Source organism: Macaca mulatta, chromosome 12 (genome assembly GCF_049350105.2).
Source record: "Macaca mulatta isolate MMU2019108-1 chromosome 12, T2T-MMU8v2.0, whole genome shotgun sequence".
Lineage (NCBI taxonomy): Eukaryota > Metazoa > Chordata > Mammalia > Primates > Cercopithecidae > Macaca > Macaca mulatta.
In genome coordinates, this window is record NC_133417.1 from 79,458,199 (window position 1) to 79,480,703 (window position 22,505).

General features: G+C 42.7%; 1 protein-coding gene across 7 annotated transcripts in view; it reads right to left on the reverse strand.

The window, feature by feature from the left end:
* Positions 1-22,505, reverse strand: part of WIPF1 (WAS/WASL interacting protein family member 1) — a 120,012-nt gene that overhangs the window by 8,442 nt on the left and 89,065 nt on the right. For all 7 annotated transcript variants that reach the window (XM_015110397.3, XM_077957222.1, XM_015110398.3 and 4 more), the window contains 5 exons: positions 17,858-17,946; positions 13,588-13,717; positions 7,469-7,645; positions 3,945-4,715; positions 138-350 (listed from right to left, as the gene is read on the reverse strand). In XM_015110397.3, coding sequence (XP_014965883.3) covers positions 138-350; positions 3,945-4,715; positions 7,469-7,645; positions 13,588-13,717; positions 17,858-17,908 — 1,342 coding nt within the window. In that variant the 5' untranslated portion in view covers positions 17,909-17,946. The remainder of the gene's footprint in view (positions 1-137; positions 351-3,944; positions 4,716-7,468; positions 7,646-13,587; positions 13,718-17,857; positions 17,947-22,505) is intronic.

Sequence of the window (22,505 nt, forward strand, 5' to 3'; positions counted from 1 at the left end):
ATGGTTAGTTAGATCAGTGCAATGGAGTGTGATAATGATGGAACAAGAAATTAAACGCAAACAAGCAAACCACATATACAAACAGATTTACCATTTAGTTGCTGCCCTATAGCCCAGGGAGTCGGACCATACCTCACCTTCACATGGAGAGTCTTGGAAGCCATTTCTAATAGATGTTGATGGTGGAGGTGGGGGAGGTGCCCCAGCACTGGGCCTGTCAGGAGGAAGGGGAGGCCTGGGTCCACTCCTTGGACTGTCTACTCCACTCCTGGACGGCAACTGAGGGGTGGCAGGCAGGGCCCGAGACGTGCTGCCGTTTCTGCTTATTGGAGGAGGTGGTGGGAGGGGGCCTGGAGCAAAAAAAGACACGTAGTGCAGAACCTTATATCCATATTCCATCACCGTAGTCACCATTAGTGTACAGCTGATGGGGACCTGCTGGACACATGCCCTTTAATTAGGGTGGAGATTTTCTAGGGTATTTGGCTGAGAAATGAGTAAACACACAAAAACACAAAAAATGCATGTGTACACATGTATATGCAAAACAAGTGCATACTGATAGCTAAATGGGTGTTTTGGCTTTGAATTAGCACTGAGATTGGAGATGGCACAGTGAAACTGAAAACAGGTGAAAATCTGTTTATACTGACAACCATATAATTAAAAAAAATTTTACAATCCTTTAAAGAGCTATTGAACTAATTACTGTGACATGATGAAATAATTTTTTAAAAAAGAATAAGATAGTTATGAAATTATTTTAGGTCTTGAGATGAGGTTCTTTAAATGCAGTTTTGTTGTTAATTACAGAAGCACGTTTCTGTGATGCATATGATCTGTTTCCAGGCAGAAGTGGCATCAGGAAACCAAATACCAGTCATCTTGAGAGCAGTAGGAGTTTCTTCTTGGTTCTTCCTCTTTGGGGAGGCAGATGAACACAGGGAGTGACAAACAGCTAATCAACATCCATGGCTATAAATGCTAATGTGAATCTTGACCTTGAGCAAGCTGGTACCCTATGGAACTTGGTTTCCTAGTTGTAAAAGAGTGCCACATGGTCACCTGTCTCACAGCACTGCTGCCAGGAAAAACTAGTGAAAATGCAAATAAAAAATACTATGTAAGTACTTGAAACCATTTTTAAAAAATGTAGCAGTATGGTATAACCATAAGTTTTTAAGTTTCTAAAGAAAAATTCAAAGTAAATTATTTTTGATAATACAAAAGAAAACCTTGCTTTTCCTATCCTCCAAATGCAGGGGCTATTTGAGTAGTAAGTAAACTAAAAAAACAAAACTAAAAACTTGAGCATTTTCCAATGTAAATCAAAATGGCCTTAGTAATTATTCCTGATCTTCAGCAGTGGGTTCCACTTGTAAGATGCTGACATTTTATGTGAATACAATATCTGACGGTGCTATAAATAAATATCTTATTAGCTATAGATTCAGAATCCAATTAGGAACCTTAACCTGAACAACCTGCCCACTGCAGATATCCCTGACAGAAAGTCTTGGCTCCAACATTTTATGGCGGTGGGAGGCACTGTCCAGCCCTGATTGGTCTCTCAAGGAGTCTTCAGTGCCTCACCTGGGAGTGGTTATTTATTACCCTATCTGCTTGTCATTGCTGGAGTCCCAGGCAGCAAGAGTTGATTTATTGAGGAAAAATGTCTCATTTGCTGTGGGTTTGACTTCATTGGTGATACCACCACACAACTGTCACTACATGCAAACTCGACTTTCAATATTATGGGGCCCTGTACTATATAACTTCATCTCTTTTTCTTTTTAAAGTAAATGGTCCTGTTCATGTTCCTAACTCTCCAACCTCATGGCTCCCTGCTCCAAATCCTGACAGGCACAATAGAAAAGAAAACAGATTTCTATTTCCCACTGGCAGAATAACAGAAATGATCATTTATTGAATATAACTACATGCCAGGAAATAAGATAACCACTATCCATGCTTGTCTCGTTTAATTCTTACAACTCTGAGAGGTACAGGGACAGGAGACAAGGCCTCAGAGGTTTTGGAAGCTTAAAAAGCTCATCAGAAGACTGAGTGGAGGAGCCAGGATCTGACTCCAAATCTGTCAGATTCCAAGGCCCACTCCCGTAACACTGAAGCCAAATGACTCAGAATACACAGGGCCTTTGATGAACTCTCATATGCTCCTTGTGGGAATGTAAATTGGTAGGAAATTTCTGGAAGGCAATTTGCCAGTACCTATGAAATCCGTAGTTTACTATGCACACTCACTAACCTAGATATTCCACTTATAGGAATTCATCCAAAGGAAATACAGAGATGTGTACACATATTTTGCTACAAAAATGTATCACTGCATTATCTGCACCAGGAAAAATCTAGAGATGGCCCATATGACCAGGTGAGGGGATTGGTTAAATAAATCAAGGTACATCTGTAGGATTTAATATTAGGTAGCTGTTAAAAGTCAGGCTGTAGAAGAATAATCGTATCACTAAACATTAATGAGATACTAGTAAATAAAAAGCAAATTAGCAAACAATATATGTAGTGTGATACCAAGTTTGTAAAAACATATGCATTTTAAAAAGACTGAAAGGACACAATAAAAAAATGTTATCAATGACTATTTCTGGATGGTGGTGGTAGAAGGATTACAGATAATTTTAATTTTCTTTATATTTTTCAGTATTTCAATAATAAACAAGTATGACTTACGTAATCAAAAGAAACAATAAATGTTGTATGTCAATGCTTGTCATATTTTGGGGAAGATTTAATCTGCTGACTCATCCATTTGGTAGGGCCACGGCACAATGGTTTCAAGGTGTGGTTCTCACATTCTGCTGCACACTATAATCACCAGGGAGCTTTTAAATATCCCGATTCCCAGTCTGCACCCCAGACCAATTATACCAGAGACTCTGGGAAGGGACCCAGGCATTCGTGGTTTTTAAAGCTCCGTAGATGATTCCAGTATGTGAGCAAGTTTAAAGAATGGTGATTATGAGGTTCCTGAGGTCACAGGGTCAAAGGTCTCTTATCTCTGCGTAAAGGAAAAAAATGCCCCATTTCCAGACATAAGGTCTGTATGATGAGATTAAATTTGAAAAGTGGGTGGTTCTACCGAGTTCATCCATAACCACTGTAAAACGCATCAAGTGAGTGTACTCTACTAAAAATGCCTATTATAATTCGGAGAGGGCAAACTCTAGGCAATCCTTGCGTTTTCTTTCATACTCTGAAAGTTTGTCCCTCAGATCAAGGTTTCTCAACCTTTCCAACCGCATTGGAAAGGTCTCAGATGGGCTTCAGCAGGCTCTTCAAGCCATGTGACAGCATGCAGATTTTGAGTTTATGCCTGAGTATTTTTGTAAAGATAGTCTATACCTTTGATTCTCCAAGGGATTTATGTACCAGAGATGTTAACAAAGAGCAAAATGGACTTTTTAAACATTTGTCTTTAATGAACAGGGAAATGGCCTCAAAGCCTGGCTAATGAATAGAGAAGTACAGAAGTTCATTAGCTCTTGAAAATCTTCCCCTGTTGTTGGAGTAATGGAGCCCTCCTGCAGGAGGTGGGGACTTATTTTCCCAAGTAAGACCACTGGAATTCTCTCTAGGGAGGCAGGGTAGTGGGCTGGCAAGTACACTTTACAGATGGAAGACGAAAGTTCTTGCCTCTTCTTTATTAACTAGCTCGTGACCATTTAACTTCATTGGCTACTCAGTGTCCTCATCGCTAAAACACCAACAGAAATATTGGTCCCACTTTCCTCAGGGATTTACACGAGGTCACGATCACATGTGTCGCGTGCCACTTAAAAGCACAAAGCAGTCTTAGAGTTTACTTATGCCTGTTCTTGTTAAGACTATCTTGACTGACAGCATTATTGGTACATTTGGGCAGGCTGGGTTTTGGAAGCGACTCACCCCACATCTTGTCATACCTGATCGGCCTGGCGGGTCCCTCACTGGAGGTGGGGGTCTCTCGCTGGGCGGGGGAGGAAGAGGACCTGAACGTCCTGGCGAAGGTAAGGGGGGCGTGGACGAAGTGAGGGACAGATTCCGCTGTGGGAGTCTTGGGGTTTCGTCATTGCCGCTGGAACTTGGAGGCAGGGGAGGCGGCCCGGGCCTGCTGGGAGGTGGCGGCGGAGGTGGGGGCTGTGAGGAGGAGGAAGGCCGCGGAGTGGAAGGCACTGGAGGCTTGTTGTTCTGAGGAGGAGGAGGGGGAACCGCTTCCCTGTGGATGGAGGGCCTGTTGCCTACTGGAGGAGGTGGTGGAGGGGGTTTGTCATCCAAGGCCCTGCTGGGCGTAGGCGGCAGGGGAGGCCGGTTGGAGAAGGGCGAGGAGGAGCTCAAGGGAGACTGACGTATTGAGCCTCCTCCCAAAGCAGCGCCGCGGTTTCCAGGGAAAGGGGGAGGAGTGGGCCCGGGGCCGGGCTGCCTCGGGCCTCCGGGCACTGGTGGGGACCCCCGGTTGTGCAGACTTGATTGAATGGGTCTTGGAGTACTAGGTACTGGAGGGGGAATGCTATCAGGCTTTGAGCCCAGGTCGGGCCTTGGGGGCGGCATTCGGTTCCTCTGAGGCTCTGGGGGACCACTTCTGTGGCCTGGAGAAGGCACAGGAAACCTCCCTGGGCCACTTGGGGGTGAAAAGGGTTTGGCAGATGTGGATCTTCCTCCCGGTGGCAACATGGGTGGTCGGCTTCCTCCAGAATCTGAAAAACAGGAAAACAAACATCCAGTTAGGAAATCAGGAACCCTAAAGAAATCAGAGAGCTACAGTCTGTTCCCAGTGACTTGAAGTCCCTTCCTCAGAGGGCTATAAAATACAGGAAACTATCATTTATATAAATTGGGTTTTGTGTCTGTGGTCCTTCCTGGGAGCAGAAAATCGACCGTAGCTCTATTTACCTGCGAGTCCCAAGTTCTACAGCCCATCAGCTTTCAAAAGGAGTCTGGAAAGATCTATGTAAAGTATTATGTATAGATAAGAGCCAGGATGAAGCGGGGTAGAGTTCTGGTGAGATGCCTATTCGTTATGAGAGGACAAGAACAAGATGGCATTGGTAGAATCATGATTTTCATTTTTCCCCATCACCATCTCTGTCCCCCAGCCCTTGTACCTCTCAGTTTTGAAAATAAGTCAGATGTTTTAGGTGAAAAAATTAATTATCCCAATGTAAATCTCTATATGTGAGGGCTTATCTAGTACCTTTGAAGAGAAATGCCCAAGAAAACGTGGAAAAATATAAGGGGAAAAATATAAGGAAAGAGTTATGACTGCAATAAGAAAAAACTAAGAAAGGAAAAAGAAACCATCATATAGAGTTTAATTGGAAGAGTTGACACCAGTGGATGGAATTCATCTACAAAGAAGCAGGCAACTACACAACTTTTTTTTTTTTCTTACCACGTCAACCTCTGCTTCAATATTGGCAGGACAGAACAATCCTATAACTGCTCTGGTTCAACAAGAGAGAAACTAAAGGGGAACCAAAGAGATGGAAAATTTCAAACCACCATCCCAGAATCTCTTGGAAATCAAGGTAATTCTGGAAAAAAAAAAATCTCCCCTTCAATTATGAGTTTTCATAAACATACCAAATAATTTTGAGCTCTTGCTATACACCTGCCATTAATCTAGAGACCAGAGACAGAGGAGTAAACAGAATAGACAAGATTCTGCATTCCTGTAGTTTACATTCTTGTGGGGGAGATAAACAATAAACCAGGAAATAAATACTTTCAGATAATTATATGTACTAAAAAGACACTAAAATAGGCTGATGAGATCAAGAGTGCTTGGAGAGGCCAGGGTACGTGGAGTGGCTGGGGACAGCTCTTCTGAGAATGTGACATGTGAGCTGAGGCCTGACAAGAAGGAGCCGGCCATGGAAAGATGAGGAAGACCAGCACTTCAGGCAGGAGGCCAGCAGGTGCAGAGGCCCTGAGGTGGGAAAGAGCTTTAAGTTCAAAAACTGGCCCGTGTGCCCCAGGCAGAGTGAGAATGGGAGAGATCCATGGGAAGCGGAGCCTGAATGGCCAACAGGGGTGAGTCACAAGGAGCCCTGCAGGACAGAAGGGGTTCCGATTTTGTCTAAGGCATAGGAAAAAAGCATTTGGACAGATGTATACAGTGGAGTATCATGAACTTAAGAGAGAACTTTTTCTTTCTTTTTTGAGACAGGGTCTCCTCTGTTGCCCAGGCTGGAGTGCAGTGGTGCAATCATGGCTCACTGCAGCTTCAACTTCCTGGGTTCAGGCAATCCTCCCACCTCAGCCTCCTGGGTAGCTGGGACTACAGGCAAGAGCCACCATGCCCACTAATTTTTTGTGTTTTTTAGTAGAGACAGGATTTTGCCATGTTCCCCAGGCTGTTCTTGAATTTTTGGGCTTCAGCCATCTGCCCGCCTCAACCTCCCAAAGTGCTGGGATTATAGGTGCGAGCCACCATGCCTGGCCCATTTTATTATTTTATTTTTCTTTGTCTTTTGCCTTAATTTCTTCACCTGTTGTTAAAGTACTAAACGTATACATTTATCAGCTGCCTTAAATCCTTTTGGTGAGTTTTAAATAAATTTAAATTCAAATTTAAATGGTGGTCTGGCAAGATAGAACCTCTCATGTAATTGAGTTTCTCTCTAGATTTGGACCATTCAGTGATAAAATAGTAGGCTAACCCTGAAGATTCAGTGATTCCACATTCGTGTAAATGTGAGAATTTCATTCCTTCCCAGACGACATCTTATAAAAGGTCTTAAAAAGAAAATTACTGTAACATGATCAACATTACAAAAGCAGTTTTATGGTAAAATTTCTTGAGTTTCTGTAGTAGTCGGGAGAGAGCCTCATGCCTCTGCGAAGTTTTTTATTTAGGCATTCATGAGCAAGTTCAGCTTTTCTCTACCAACAGGTTCATAGACAATCATGAAGGACTCATGTCCATGCTTCCTGCAGAGACTCCTGAGAACCACTGGCACTGAAATACCAAATGTCTGTCATGCAAAACACTTTTTCAGATTTAGTGAGATTTGTAATCATATTCCACAAGACGTGCTCCATCGTGTTTGAAAAGCGGCTCACAAGTATTTACTCTACTAGACAGCTGGGCTACCTCACAAAGAAAGCTGAATCTGTCAGGTCACCAGGCAGATTTCCAGGGCCAGCAAGTTCTATTTGCTCCTCCCTTTTCTTCCCACTCCAGCTAACCCTTTAGAAAAGTAAAAAAAAAAGTACAGGTTACCCCCAAAGACACTGGGTGAAAATTTCATAGTTCCGTGCAGCTGTCTGATCCTGGTTAATAATAATAATAAAGCCTAAATTGAGTCTCTTATAAAACAGTGGTAATATTTCAAACAATGTACAATATTTTAGTAAGGGCGAAGAGCCTTAGGGGCTATGACCAGCCTCCAAACTGCCAAACTCTGTCTTGTCTTCAGTTACTCAGAGACAGGGAAACTCTCCTTACCATTATCCCTGTTGGCCGTGGATCTCAGCTTTGGCATTCCAGCCTGGAACAGTCCTCCCAGACCTGGAGGTCCGCCCCCTCCAAAGCTTCCAGCGCCTCCGCCACCACCTCCTCCGCCAAATCCGCCGCCTCCACCAAAGCCACCACCACCACTTCCAGCACCAGCTCCTTTAGGTTCTGCAGAAGAAGAAACACCCGCCAGAGTATGCCCCCTGGTCTGGCCCAGGTAAACCATAAAACAACAGTACAACAGGGAGCTGGCCGGCTCTGGGCCGCCAGTGGACAACTGGGATTTCTTCATTAAAATGCAGGATTTTAAGAGTTCCCTCAGCTCAGTCAGAACTGCCTGCTCCAGGCAGTCCCAGGCCCAGTGGTGGAAGAAACGAAAATAAAGGATGATTTGTTCCCACACTCCCCACTTGACTGGCTGCCACATGGGTCAATATCTATTTGTTCCGTATCCTAAGGTTTGGCAAATAGAAAAATCTTCAGGCTGGTTGCAGTGGCTCACACCTGTAATCTCAGCACTTTGGGAGGTTGAGGTGGGAGGATTGTTTGTGCCAGGGAGGTCAAGGCTGTAGGGAGCCAAGACTGTGCCACTGTACTCCAGCCTGGGCAACAGAGTGAGACCCTGTCTCAATAAAAAGGATCTTCAAAGAAAGAGGGTCCCAAGGGAGGAGGAGATGCCATAAAAGGTGAGAAGAAATGAAAGAGTTAAAAAGACAAGAAAATAAAATATCTCATAATTTCACAAATATACAAATATCCAGGCTGGGCACAGTGGCTCACACCTATAATACCAGCACTTTGGGAGGCTGAGACTGGAGGACAGCTTGGGCCCCAGGAGTTTGAGACCACCCTGGGCAACAAAGTGAGACCTCATCTCTATGAAAATAAACAACAACAACAAAATGTCGCCAGGCATGGTGGTGCACACCTGTAGTCCCAGCTACTTAAGAGGCTGAGGTGTGAGGATCACTTGAACCCACCGAGGCTGCAGTGAACTATGACTGCACCACTGCACTCCAGCAAATAAACAAACAAAAAACACTAAGCAAATATCCATTATTGAGTTATACTTTTTCCTGGCAGTATTTTTCATTTTATGTGTTTTTTCTTAAAATTAAGAACAAATTCACTATGCAGTATTAAGCCTGCTTTTTTCACTTAACACTTTGTTAGCACTTCTTGTGTCATACTCTTTGAAAACATGAGTTTAAAGGATTGTATTGTATTGCAGAACATGAATGTATTACATTAAAATTTATTTAACTACTCATTTGATGGCCTTTTAGATTGCTATTAATTTTTTAGTATCATGAAGCCCAATTGTAGGCTTTAGTAATTTAAACATTCTTTGCAATTTGAGAGGGCATAAAGATCTTGTTTTATTTTGAATTTATCTGCAAAAAATTGTGAAAGATTTTGATGGGAGGCAAATAAACAAACAGAAAGATTACTGAGTATTCCATCTAGTTTTCCGGGTTACTTCCCATTGTCTTTAAGCCACAGGATTTTATCACTCTGAAAGGTATAGAAAACTGATACTAATGCAATGGTATTTGTCCAAAGAAGTGCAAATTAGTTGTGTTTAAGCCATGCTTATACCCTCTTTAAAAAAATTATCTCTTAATTTATGTATGTATGCATGTTTGTATTTAAGAGCTTAAACATTATTTAAAGTCCTCTTCCCAAAAAACTATGTTGAGTCTTTGATAAATAGTATATGAAATCTACAAACTAATCTGGGAGAACTGATACTTTTACGATATTTAGACTTTCCATTTGGAGATGTGGTATATTTTCTCGTTTATTCATGTCTTCTGGATTTTTTGGCAAAGTTTTTTAGTTTTCATGATTTACATTACACATGCTTTTTGTTGGGGTTACTTCAAATGTATTTTTGTTTGCTGAAATTGTGAAAGGGATGTTTTTCCTGTTATATTTTGTAATTGGTTATTTTTGGCACCAGCAAATTGTATTTAATACCTAATAAGCCACTTTGCTATATTTTCTAAATTAAAATTTCCTAAAAATTTATTATCTTGCATTTTCTAGTATGCTTGTGGTCTTCAAATAATAATGGTTTAAAGCCTCCTCTTCTCTAAGAATTGTATGTCTTATTTCTGTTTTATATAAGTAATTACTTTGATGGGTAAATTTCCATAACAATGTAAATTATTAACGTTTCTAAAGGCAATCATGTTCTGATATTAATGAGAATCCCTCTGATGTTTCAAAGTTAATATGAATTACTGGTTTGAAATAGGTTTTGTCCCTTTCTAAATATTCAGTTGATGGATCCTTCTATTTTAGGTTTACAAGAATTTCTTATAGCATGAAATTTTATCAAATGCCTATTCAAGATCTACTGAGACTTTTTATGGTCTTTTTAGTTTGATATGATGACTTTCTAACATTAAAATGGGATAGGCCAGGTGCAATGGCTCACGCCTGTAATCCCAACACTTTGGGAGGCCAAGGTGGGTGGATTGCTTGAGCTCGAGTTCAGGACCAGCCTGAGCAATATGGTGAGATTTCCATCTCTACAAAAAATGAGCCAGATGTGGTGGTGCATGCCTGTGGTCCCAGCTAGTTAGAAGTCTGAGGTAGGAGGATCCCTTCAGCTTGGGAGGTCAAGGATGCAGTGAGCTGTGTTCATACCGTTACTCCAGCCTGGGTGACAAGACAAGACCCTGTCTCCGAAAAAAAAAAAAGGGGGGGATAAACCCTGGTGTTGGTAAATTGTTCTTGTAACATCTGATTGATTTAGATTTGTTTTTTGGTATTTTAGTGTTCTCTTATCTATGATGGTAAGTGGTCCATAATAGGGTTTCTTAATTATAAACATTTTGGTTCAGATAATTCTTTGTTGTGGGTGGCTGTCCTGTCCTGTTCTTTACAGAATGTTTACAGCATCCCTGGTGTCTACCCACTAGATGTCAGTAGCAGCCCTCCCTGACCCCCAAAGTAATGACTAAAAATGTCTTCAGACATTGCCACATATCCCCTGGAATGCAAAAATCACCCTCAGTTGAAAACCACTAATGTATAGCTCTCTTTTTTGTATGTACTGCCTTTGTCAAGTTTTGACATTAGGATCATGCCAATTTCATTATAATTATTAGATAGATTTCCATCTCTAACATGTTGGGGAATGATTTATACAGCATTTGGATTAGCTTTTCTTAAAATCTGAAAGAATTTGCTAATAAAACAATCTGGCTCCAAAGCTTTTTGGAGAGAAAGTAATTTAATAAAGTTTTTATCTTTTCCCTTGCTCACTGAGGTTTCTTGAATAAATGTATGCTTTTCTTAGAAAAGTACTTTCTTTAATATCTTAAAACATTTTAGCAGATAACTTTATCGTACTACTTTAATTTTAGAAAATATGCTTTGAATCTCTTATTTTATCTGCTTTCTGAGTTCCACTTTTATTCATTTTTATTTCCTTTTTTTCTGGATTAGGTTTATCATAAATTTGTTTTAGCTCTGTATCTTTTCTAGATGCAGCGCTTTCTGGGATGCTTATGGTAGCTCTGCTATGGAAGAAATAATCTGATAATAACTGACAAGAATTACTTCACCTAACAGGATAAAACATATAAGACTAACAATTTCTAGAAGTGTATGCAAAATTGTTTCCATATACAATTTTAAAATTTTGGTAATAATATTAACATTGCCCTTGTCATTCAAACACTATTCATTGATGAATGACACATTTTGGAATACTGCACTTCACAGGACATATTTACATGGTATTGAAACTTTAGAGGGACTCCTGCAGTATCAGACATCATCCATTAGTGTTCCTTTTTTTTTTTTTTTGAGATGGAGTTTCGCTCTTGTCGCGCAGGCTGGAGTACAATGGCACGATCTTGGCTCACCACAACCTCTGCCTCCTGGGTTCAAGCGATTCTCCGCCTCAGCCTTCCAAATAGCTGGGATTACAGGCATGTGCCACCACGCCCGGCTAATTTTGTATTTTTAATAGAGATGGGGTTTCTCCATGTTGGTCAGGCTGGTCTTGAACTCCCAGCCTCAGGTGATTGGCTTGCCTCGGTCTACCAGAGTGCTGGGATTACAGGTGTGAGCCACTGCTCCCGGCTCATTAGTGTTCTTAACCTGCAACATCTGTCCATCTTACAGAAAGAGAAGCTAAAGCTGAGGATAGTTAACTGCTTCCAGATTATTTTTTCACTAATTAAACTGTAGGACAGGCTGAGTTTGGGAGCTATCACACATAACCACGGTCAACATTTTGACATACAGCCCAGGGAAGTTTCACATGCAAACAGATACAAAACCATGGATAAATACTGTTGCTTGCAAAGAGCTTGTGACAGCAGTATAGGTGTCCAGTTACGTGCATGAACAAGGGCCTGCACTGGACTGTATCTTCCTTCCATCAAGGAAAGCACATTATTAAACATCATGGAAGAGAGAAGGACTAACACTATTTCCATTAAATGAGAGAAGTGAACATTGGAGAATACGATTCTTCAAGGTTTCCACTAGTGGATTCAGGAATAGGTCTAGACTGTCCAGTCTCCTTCAACAGAGCCCTAGGCTCCCTCTTGTAGTGAGGAGAACCACAGGCCTCTGTCTTAGAGGCCAGCAGCTCCTCTGGCCTCATACCAGGGACCATGATTCAGATGGCTATTGGAGGGCTGATTAGAGGGATTATATTATAACCACATTCTTTTTGTGGGCATTTTGACTTACAAGTCAGACTGTGTCAAGAGTTAAATACCTTAGATCCTTTTTTTTTTTTGGAGACAGCGTCTTGCTCTGTTGTCCAGGCTGGAGTGCAGTGGCACAATCTCAGCTCCCTGTAACCTCCACCTCCTGGGTTCAAGTGATTTTTGTGCCTCAGCCTCCCAAGTAGCTGGGACTACAGGCATGTGCCACCAAACACGGCTAATTTTTGTATTTTTTGTAAAGACAGGTTTTTACCATGTTGTCCAGGCTGGTCTTGAACTCCTGGCCTCAAGTGATCCACCTGCCTCAGCCTCTAAAAGTGCTGGAATTACAGGTGTGAGCCACTGTGCCCGGCCATAGTTCCTTTTTGAAAGCAGTGCATTCTCACTCGCACCACTTTGCCCAGTAACAGAACAACATTCAAAGGCCTTATCTAGGTCTTTCACTTTTCCTTTTTCCTCCCAAACCAGTAGTCCACCTAACTCTGATCCTTCTTCTTCCTTCTCTACTCATTAGGGATTTCTCCCAGGAAGTTCCCTGAAGCACTTCTAATCCTCTACTTTGCAAATATTCTGCCTCATTATTCACTTGTTGACAAAGCTCCATCTGGTGATTTTGGAAGGTCAGTCTATTTCCTGTTGCGTCCAAATGGGATCTGTAGTCTAGGATGAATCTTGGGGACATCTGGCAGGCAAAGGAAGGGTCTAGAAATGTGAGGAGACAGCCTTAAGATCTACTTATTAATTGCCAGTAGAATTCCAGTCATGGATTATTTTTTGTCTTGTTGTAAATGTTAATAAGTAGCCTTGTTCCAGAAAGTACCTCAGACTTAGGTGGGTAGATAAGCGAAGTTGTGACCTCTTTTCCTTTCTCTCTAAGCTCCTAATAATTGTATCTTACACTTGAATTACACTTTCCAGACAACAAAACATTTTACAGGCATTATCTCATTTGAAGCTCATGACAAACTTGTGAGGTCAATAGAACATGTATTATCATCTCCACTTTAAAATGAAGACAACAAGGCTTGGAGATGGTACAGGATGGATGTGCCAGGTCTTGAACCCACAGCTTTTGATTCCAAGGCTAGGGCTCTTTCCATATTTTATGCTGCCTCCTCATCTGCGGTGCCAGGAGCAATGGGTTAATCTCCAGAAAGTGTTGTGAATAATGCAGAGAATTGCTGCTGTGTATGTCTTGGACAAAGAATTATTATACTAGCTTCTTGCAGTATTAAAAGGGAACCCAAGCCAAAGCTGCGGCCTACAGGGAGTGATACAGTCCCTTATTTTGCTAGCTTTGCAGCTGTTGTTAACCAAAAAAAAAAAAAAAAAAAAAAATTGAGGGGTGAGGGTAGGGTTGATTATTAGGCCGTAAACTGTTCCTCTTCAGGGAAAATAGCTTTTTTTACTTACTGTCCAATATTGGTGCACTTCTGTCATTGGTGACTGTCTTCTTTAGTTTCTTCCCTTTGCTGATATCAGAAAGGAGAGCATTTCTCCCAGCCTGCTCTGTCTTATTCAAGGTAGGCTTCTCTGTATTGGCCTGAAAGGAAGCCATACAAACAAGTAGTCATCTCTTGGGTTAAAATCATGTATTGTAACACTTGGCTGGGAAAGGTTGGGTACGGGAAGCTTGTTATTAAGGTTCTTGGTGACAGGTTGTAAATTCTCAACAAGTTTTAGAACCCATATCATTCTTTTTAAGATCCAGACATTTGGAAGCAGATGCAGCAATAAATTATGTTCATTTTTAAGGGAGGAAGAGTCAGTCCTTGATTAAAGTCTCTGAAAATTCAGACCACAATCTGACTGAAACTAACAGGGCCAGGTTAGAGTGAGATGACTAGACACGAGAAAAGAAGTTTAAGTCTGGGAGGATTCTGCAGGACATTACCAGGCTTCATTCACTAGAGGGTACCCTGAAGAATAACTTCCTTTTCCCATCTTTTAGAACTAACCCAGTGCAAGGGAAAAACTGTCTCTAGCAAAAAGAGTCAGCTGTATGTTTTTTAAACCCACTAAAGTTCTAGAAAATAATTCCCACTGTGTATATTGCCAAAGATGCTTTTTTTCTTTTTAAGTCAGATTTATTAAGGTGTAATTTACATATAGTGAAATTACCCTTTTTAGTTACAGTTCTGTGAGTTTTGACAAATATATACAGTTGTGAAACCACCATCACAATCAAGATATAGAATATTTTCATTACTTCAAAAGTTCCCTCATGTCCCGTTGGCATGAGGTGTTTCTGATGTTTAATTCTGATGAAAGCTTAGCTCATGGAAATTGCAGAATGGATACAAGTGCTACTTTAACATGTTTGATTATTTTCTTGTATTTCCAGAATTCCTATGAAAAATCCCCACCTACTATGAAATTGGGATCCTGCTCCTTCAGGGAGTGTCCAGCAAAAGGACTTAGATGTAGGCACCTGCCTGTGTGCCTGTGTCTTTCACATTTGGAAACTGGCTACGTCTTGTCTGTCCCAGGGAGAGTCTGGCTGCCCCAAACCCACAGGTCCTTTCTAGGCTGGCCCCAGCCCTTCTGATGGGGATATGATTTCAGATTTGCCAGTGAGGGCCACAGGAGGAAAAGCTGGGGAAATGTATGGCTCAATACCTTACCCAGCCTTTAAAAAACAATTTTTTTTTTTAAGAAACAGAATCTCATTATGTTGCCTAGGCTGGAGTGCAGTGGCTATTCACAGGTGTGATCATCATGCACTACAGCCTCAAACTCTTGGGCTCAAGTGATCCTCCTGCCTCAGCCTCCTGAGTAGTTGGGATTACAGGCGCGTGCTACTGCTCCTGGTCTAACTCAGCCTTTTATTAGCAGAGTTAGAGGCAAAGGAAGAACTCAGAAAAACCCTGAAGTGGGCTAACCAGAATTACTGTGTAACTGGAATTATACTGTGTAAACAGAATTACTGTAAAATACGGTAAAGTTGGAAGCATCCTGAAATAACTAAATGATAAAGTATTACTTGCTTATGATAATAATCATTAACATATATAGCTTTTACTCTGTGCCAGGCACTGTTTTCAGCACCTTATGTGTATTACTTCATTTAGCCCTTATCAACCCTGTGAGTTATTTCAATTTTACAGACAAGGAAACTGAAGTACAGGGAGTTTAAATCATTTGCCCCGGTCACCTAGTTAGTTGAGGAGGAGCTGGGATTTAAACCCTGGCAGTCAAGAGCCTTCCCTACAAGCTGACAGAAGGGTAAATATGGGCTCCAAAAAGCTCATCCCCATCAGCCCCAACATACCGCTGAAGCAAGCCTGTCAAAAGTTTCTCTGCTGTCCTTCCAGAAATGCTCTCTGCAAACACAGTTTGCTTTTGCTAATGGGATTCTCCTCTATTGTTCTGAAACTTGTTTGTTTTCAACTTAACATACTTTGGATGTCCTGGAAAGAGCTCTTAACATTACCTGCTGTCTTCATTTTAAGGATGAAAAAACTCTGAGGCCTAGAGAGGTTAAGTGATGTGTCACAGTGGATCTCTGAACAGTTTTGGGTTAGCAACCTTCAGTAGCCTCCTGTTCTGCCTTAAAATTTATTTTGACAGCTGACCTCCCTGGGTGCTAACTTCTCTCGTGTTCAGGGCCCTTAATTATGTTGTTTCACAAAGGCAGTGGTCTATGATGGCCACCAACCCACCTTTTCCCTTTCTTCATCTCTATATTCTATTTATCCACAGTCTTGCTTTGAATTAGGTAATAACAGATAGAAATGAGTTGATAAGATAAACAAGGTTTTCCAAACTTCAAGCATTCTGGTATAAGATTCATGATTTTTGTCATCTTCTCATACCACCTGTGTTATTTATTTAATATTTTTTATTAAGTCAGTTCACTATAACCCATACTTTTGGGGAAATATGGATAAATGAATCCTGCTATGTTAGCCAGATTAGAGGTTCTCAAACTTATCCATGTGAAGGACCAGTGTTTTGTTTTTGTTTTGTTTTGTTTTTGAGACACAGTCTTGCTCTATCACCCAGGCTGGAGTACAGTAGTGCAATGACAGCTCACTGCAGTCTTGACCTCCTGGGCTCAAACAATCCTCCCATCTCTGCCTCCAGCGTAGCTGGGACTACAAGCATGCACCACAATGTCTGGCTGGCTAATTAAAAAAATTTTTTTTTGTAGATATGGGGGTCTTGCCATGTTGCCCAGGCTGGTTTCGAACTCCTGGGCTCAAGTTATCCTTCCACAGTGCACGCCTGGCCGAGGACCAGTCTTTTGAAAAATATTTTCATCAGCAACTGACACTTTTGTAAAATAACAATGAATTATTAGAAAAACGAATTAGTTTTTTAAAAAAGACACACAACATCCAATCTTAGAAACAGACAGAAAACTACTGTCAAATTGCTAGAAATGCTTCTAAATGCTTACTTTCAATTTTTGTCCTCATCACTTTGGGGACTCTTAAAAAGTAGTTGGAAGGCCACACTCTGAGTAACAATAAGCTAATTAATGGGCAGTTCTTCTCAGTAGGTATCATCCTCAGATGAGTTATATAAATGCGTCTCATGGAAACCTGGGGCAAGAAACTTTCTCTCCAAGCCTCAGTTTCCCCATGTGAAAATGGTGAAAATGAAGGAACCATCAGTGTGAGGCTCCTCCTCAGTGAAGGCTTCACAAGCTGGAGAGGGCTTTGTAACAGAGTTTATCTTGGGGCCTTTCCATATGACCAAGTGGAGGGTTGCCAAATTCCTGGAAGAGGGCACACTAACTTCCCCAAAGAGGTCTATCAAAGGAGCAGGATGAGCCAGGCACAGTGGCTCACACCTGTAATCCCAGCACTTTGGGAGGCTGAGGTAGGTGGATCAACTGAGGTCAGGAGTTCAAGACAAGCCTGGCCAACATGGTGAAACCCTGTCTACACTAAAAATACAAAAATTGGCTGGGCATGGTGGTGCGTGCCTGTAGTCCCAGCTACTTGGGAAGCTGAGGCAGGAGAATCACTTGAATGGGAGGTGGAGGTTGCGGTGAGCCGAGATCATGCCACTGCACTCCAGCCTGGGCGAAAGAGCGAGACTCAAAAAAAAAAAAAAAAAAAAAAAAAGACCAGGATTAATCCAGTGAAGAAATTCTTTCGGGAAATAAACATCTAAATGCCTAAATGCAAGTATAGATTTAAAGGAGGATGTGAATGTGTGTGGGAGAGGTGGTGGGGTGAGATATTTGTCAAAAACAGATTGGGAAAAAGAGGGGAAAAGGCAGAAAAAAAGAAAGGAGTGAGACTGGAAGACACTTTAATGGAATGCACCGCAGGCAGAGACCTGGGTTTCTAGACTGTCCAGCCCAGAAGTTAAAGGCCAGACATTGAGTTCATCTGAATGAGAACAGTGCACACTCAGAATTGCTCCTGCAAACCCTATCTCAGGCCAGCACATTTCCCTGCACAGATGCGGCAGAAAACACCTAATCAGCCACATTCCACCCTTGTACTATCCATCACATGAGACCTTAAACAAACAAAACCCTTCGTGTTGTTTGTATTTGCTGGGTTTCAGGGTTTGGCTTACTCTGGGCACAAGGAAAGCCTGTTGTATCACATGTAAGCCAGAATGCAAACACATTTAATACAAACACATGCGTGCCAGGTTTTGGCTTCATTTGGCTTGCTTTATGCATAGAAAGTGATTGCATAGAAAGCGAGGAGACACTCACCAGTGCAAACGTCGGGGGCGGCGGGGGTGCTGGAGGGGGAGGGACGGGCATCTTGGGCAGTTATGCGTTCAACAGTCTTGCTGATAAATCTGGAAAAACAAGAATGCGATCATGTATTAGATGTAATCTTAGTAATACTGTCCTAATCTGCCTTCACTTTCCCACCAAAGTGACAGCTCCACCTAGCTCAACTCTTAAAAGAGATGGGCTTACCTTTACACCTCACTGCTAAAACGTTACTGTTCTGGAAGGATCCCGGCAGAGGGGCTTCCGAGCCGAGGTGCTCGGAGAGAATGGAGGCCACATCCAGTGCCTTACTTGGCTCCATTCCCCCACCCACCACAGCAGGCCATGACCCACCCAGGTGGGCCTGGTTAAGCAGGAAAGTCTCACACAACTGCTCGGATGTGGATATATCCTGGCCAAGTTTGACTGAAAACAAATTCACTTCAAGTGGCTTCTCCTGCTCGCTAATTTCCATGACAATCCTTTCTTGCTCTCCCACCCCTCTGGCTTTCTCCTCCCATTCTTCCTGACATTCGCCCAAGTCTGTGTGTGTACTGCAGGAATATGAAGATGAATCTACTTCTAGTCCTGCCCTCAAAGTTCCTAGTCCTCCAGGGAGAGGACACGGAGAATGTAAAGTGGAAAGCGGGGAGCAGCAGGTAAATCGGGGTGGACGTGTGGGGGTCAACCTTATGTTTGGAGCACTCAAAGACCAGCCATCCCTATCTCTGTGCTCCTTAGCATTTCCTCAGAGGATCTAAGCACAAACAGGGGGAACGAGAAGTCAGACCTAGGACTCCCAGGCCGTTTACTAGAAATGCACTTCATTTACAAGAGACTGTCTTACCTTTGTTTGGGTAAAAAAATTATATACAAAGAAAATAAGAAAGAAGAGCCTTTCTGCAGAGTGTGCTTGCTCTGAGAACAAAGGGAAGGCCAGATTCCGCAGCTGGGTAGGAGAGTTTAGGGACCCCAGGTGGGTTAGGGGGCAGGGAGGAGAGGGCAGCCTGGCAAACACCAGGGCCAGGAGAGACGATGGCCAGGAAGTGCCTGGGAAGTTACACCAGTCAGGAACCCTCTCCCCATTTCCTCCAATCCTTCCAGTCCTGTTCCTTCACCTCACTAGAACCCCTGCTCCCTCTGCCCTGTCTAGGACAACGCCTCACTCACTGTTCTCATCCCTAAGTAATGCCAGCTTCTCCCGCTCCATCCTTGCTACACAAACTGGTCCTGGATGGGCATCGTGGGCATCACCCAGGAGCTGTTAGAAATGTCAATTCCCAGTCCCTTTTGCCCCCAACTGAATTCGTTTCAGCATTTTAACAAGATCCCTGGGTGATTCATATGCACTAAAGCCCAACTGTAGAGTTCGAGCCTGAAACCAGTGGGCAGTCTGGGACACCAGCCACCTGAATAACATTATTTCCACAGGACATGTGTCCCAAATTTTAAACTGCAGAATTATGTTTCTTTTTAAAAATTTTTAAATTTTATTTACTTATTTTTTTGAGATGAGGTCTTGCTCTGTCACCCAGGCTGGAGTGCAGTGGCAAAATCATAGCTTACTATGCCTCAAACTGATGGGCCTAAGCAATCCTCCTGCCTCAACCTCCTGAGTAGCTTAGCTAGGACTGCAGGCATATGCCACCGTGCCCAGTATTTATTTTTATCTTTTATTTCTGTTGTGATGGGGTCTTGCTATGTTGCTCAGGCTAGTCTTGAACTCCTGGCCTCATGCGATCCTCTTGCCTTAGCTTCCCATAGTGCTGGGATTACAGGTGTGAGCCACTGTGCCAGGCTTTTTAAACTCTCAATAGTCTCTTAATTGCAGAAAACAATTTCTTAGAATTTAAAATATTCATTTAGTTCCACCACTACAAGTTAATGTGGAAAACTGAAACCTAAACAAATACTTTCTATTGAGATAATGCTAGATGGCTTGCTTTCTGCGAACAGAAATGGACTGGAGAAGCTAAAACAGACACTGCTGGACTTGTCACAGCCGCCGGGAAACAAGAATTAAGACAGTTCGCAAAAGTCCCATTCAAAGTGGGCTGTCTAGAAAATGAAAATTTTAAATTCCACAGCAGCAACAGCAGCTGTCATATATGGAGAATCCGCTGGATCCAGGGCTCTATCCTTGCATGGTCTCTGACTCCTAAGACACCAGAAGCCAGCATAGCTGTGCTCATTTGATAGACTCAGAGAAATTAAGTCACTCCCTAAAATACCCTGAAGCAATTCATTCAGTCATGTCCTTTTGGTTCCTGCTCTTCTGCTGGATAACACTGCCTCACTCACTGCCATTTTAATGATCTAATAAGCACTTTCAGGCGGGCAAATTAGTGCCACAGCTCACCTGTTAACTAGGCTGGAATCTGTTTTCAGTAAGAGACTGTCTCAGGCAAGGATTCTTTTAAAGTATGTTTCTTAAATTGCTCTTTCTGGCATGACACCAATTAGTCACCCATAGGGCCACATGGGCACTGTGAGCAGGACTGGGTGCCTGTGTTAGGGCGTCCTCTGTCAAGGGGCATCTCCAGCGGCACATTCAGAGGCCTTGGAGTCAGACGTCTCCTCCAGGAGGAATGACGGGGATCTGAAACTGAATTTAGGCCTGACTACTGCAAAAAAAGCTGGAGCCAAATCAATGGTATAACCAGAGCTGGGAAAGGCTTACCAAGGAAGGGGGATAGCCTGGTCTGCCTGGTGGGCCCAAGAGATGGGCTCTGGGAACAGTGCATCCATGTGCTTGGTCGATGAAAAATCCCTCAAGCCTATTTTGTCTGATTCCATGTTCACTAACTAACTTTCCGTCATCCTGTGATCCTACTATCTAGGAAGGAGTGGATATTCTGGTCAACTAACAGGAACCTCTTAGGGGTGTGGTTGTCATGAGTTCGGCTCTCATAGCAGAGATCAAATTGAACTTCTGTCCTGCACAGCTTAGGGGCCAGACTGGAATGGGGGACCCTTTCAGGGGCTGCCACCCTGAAAGACCTCCTTAATTATTTTACAATTCTCTGTTGCTGCTGTTTTAGTAATGTCTGTGCACTAACTGACTTGTATATTAACTTCTGGATGACAACTTCAGGGAGGGCTGTGCTAACTTCATGGTCCAGAGGGCTGGTGTGGGAGAAACAGCAACAGTCATGGCTGGGGCCAGGGCCAAGGCCAGACTGCAGAAATTAGCGGCAAAACCAAGGTTCAGGGAGCAAGATGCTATTAAAGGGTCTGGGGTATTGCAGTCTTTCCTTCCTGGCCACTTCAGACGGACAGTGGGGAGAGGGTCTATGAGTGAGCGCTCTCACTTTTTAGAGGGTGGTGCAGAACTAAGTGCTCTTTCTTCTCCTCTGTAGACTTCTGTTTGCATGGCTTCTTTCCCTGGCCCCATCTCTCAGTCCCCTCCAGATTAACTGTCCCTTTCCAATCTCAGTGGTAACACAGAAGAGGGAGGCTGCCATGTCCTCTCTCCTCCTTTTTAGCTGAACATCTGCTGGGCATGGTCTGGACTTCTCCAGGCTGGGGCCTCAAGGGAAGTGTGTGAGAAACCCGACTCCAGTACTGCCACCTCACTCAGCCCCTAGATCAAAGAAGACTAAGCTCATGTGCCCCAACACTGGGCCCACCGGCCACGCCAGGCCCACTTCTTGGCTGTCTTTCCACCAGCCTATGGACTTCACGGGGTCTTGCCAATACCTGGCACAAAGTAGGGTTCTTACTAAATATATATGCAGTGAAAGAACTGTGTATCACACAAGCTGAGTGCTTGCCACTGGAAGGGCTCCCAGCATCACCCCAGTGCACTGTGAGATCCAGGTAAAAGAGTCAGCACTATTTCAGAGGGGCTTGCTAGTGTTACATACTGGGACTTACTTTCCTGGCAGCCTCCAACTTCCCCAGAGAAGTAGAACCCCAAGGCGTTGGGATAGGAGGGCTTCCCTCCTCTCATGGACTTGACAGCCCACATCAGAGCCAGAGCCAGATCTTACTGAAGGCCTTGGCCCTAGAGCACGGATCTTAACAGACCAGGCATTCCTGCCTGGATCCTCACACCCAGAGTCTGTAGATAGAATTCAAGGGTTCATAAACTTGGATGAAAAAAAAGCACATATTATTTCTACTAAGCACTAACTGAAATGTAGCATTTCCTTTGATTATGAATGTAGGCCACAAACCACAGTATCTGATATTCTTTCACCAATAGTTTTCACATGATATTTTCACATCATATTACAACTACACATCAAGAATTTTCAACATTCTGGCAACGTTTAAATCTGTTGCTATATCTTGTTGTTTAAACCATTAATAAAGAAGTACATATTTTAATAAAGTAGTTTCCTTTGTAATTCTCTGTATTTTATTTTATGCATTTAAACACAGACACAAAAGGGGCCCTTTGGGACTGTGAGTGGTGACTTATACCTGTAATCCCAACACTTTGGGAGGTCAAGGTGGAAGGACTGCTTCAGCCCAGGAGTTTAAGACCAGCTTGGGCTACAAAACGAGCCCTTTATCTCTAAAATTAAATTAAATTAAATAAATTTAATTAAATTTAAAAAAGGAGTCTTTTGGGCTTCACCAGTGGGTTTATAGAATGAAAAAGGGAGAACATGAGACCTTAGTCAGGCAAATTTGA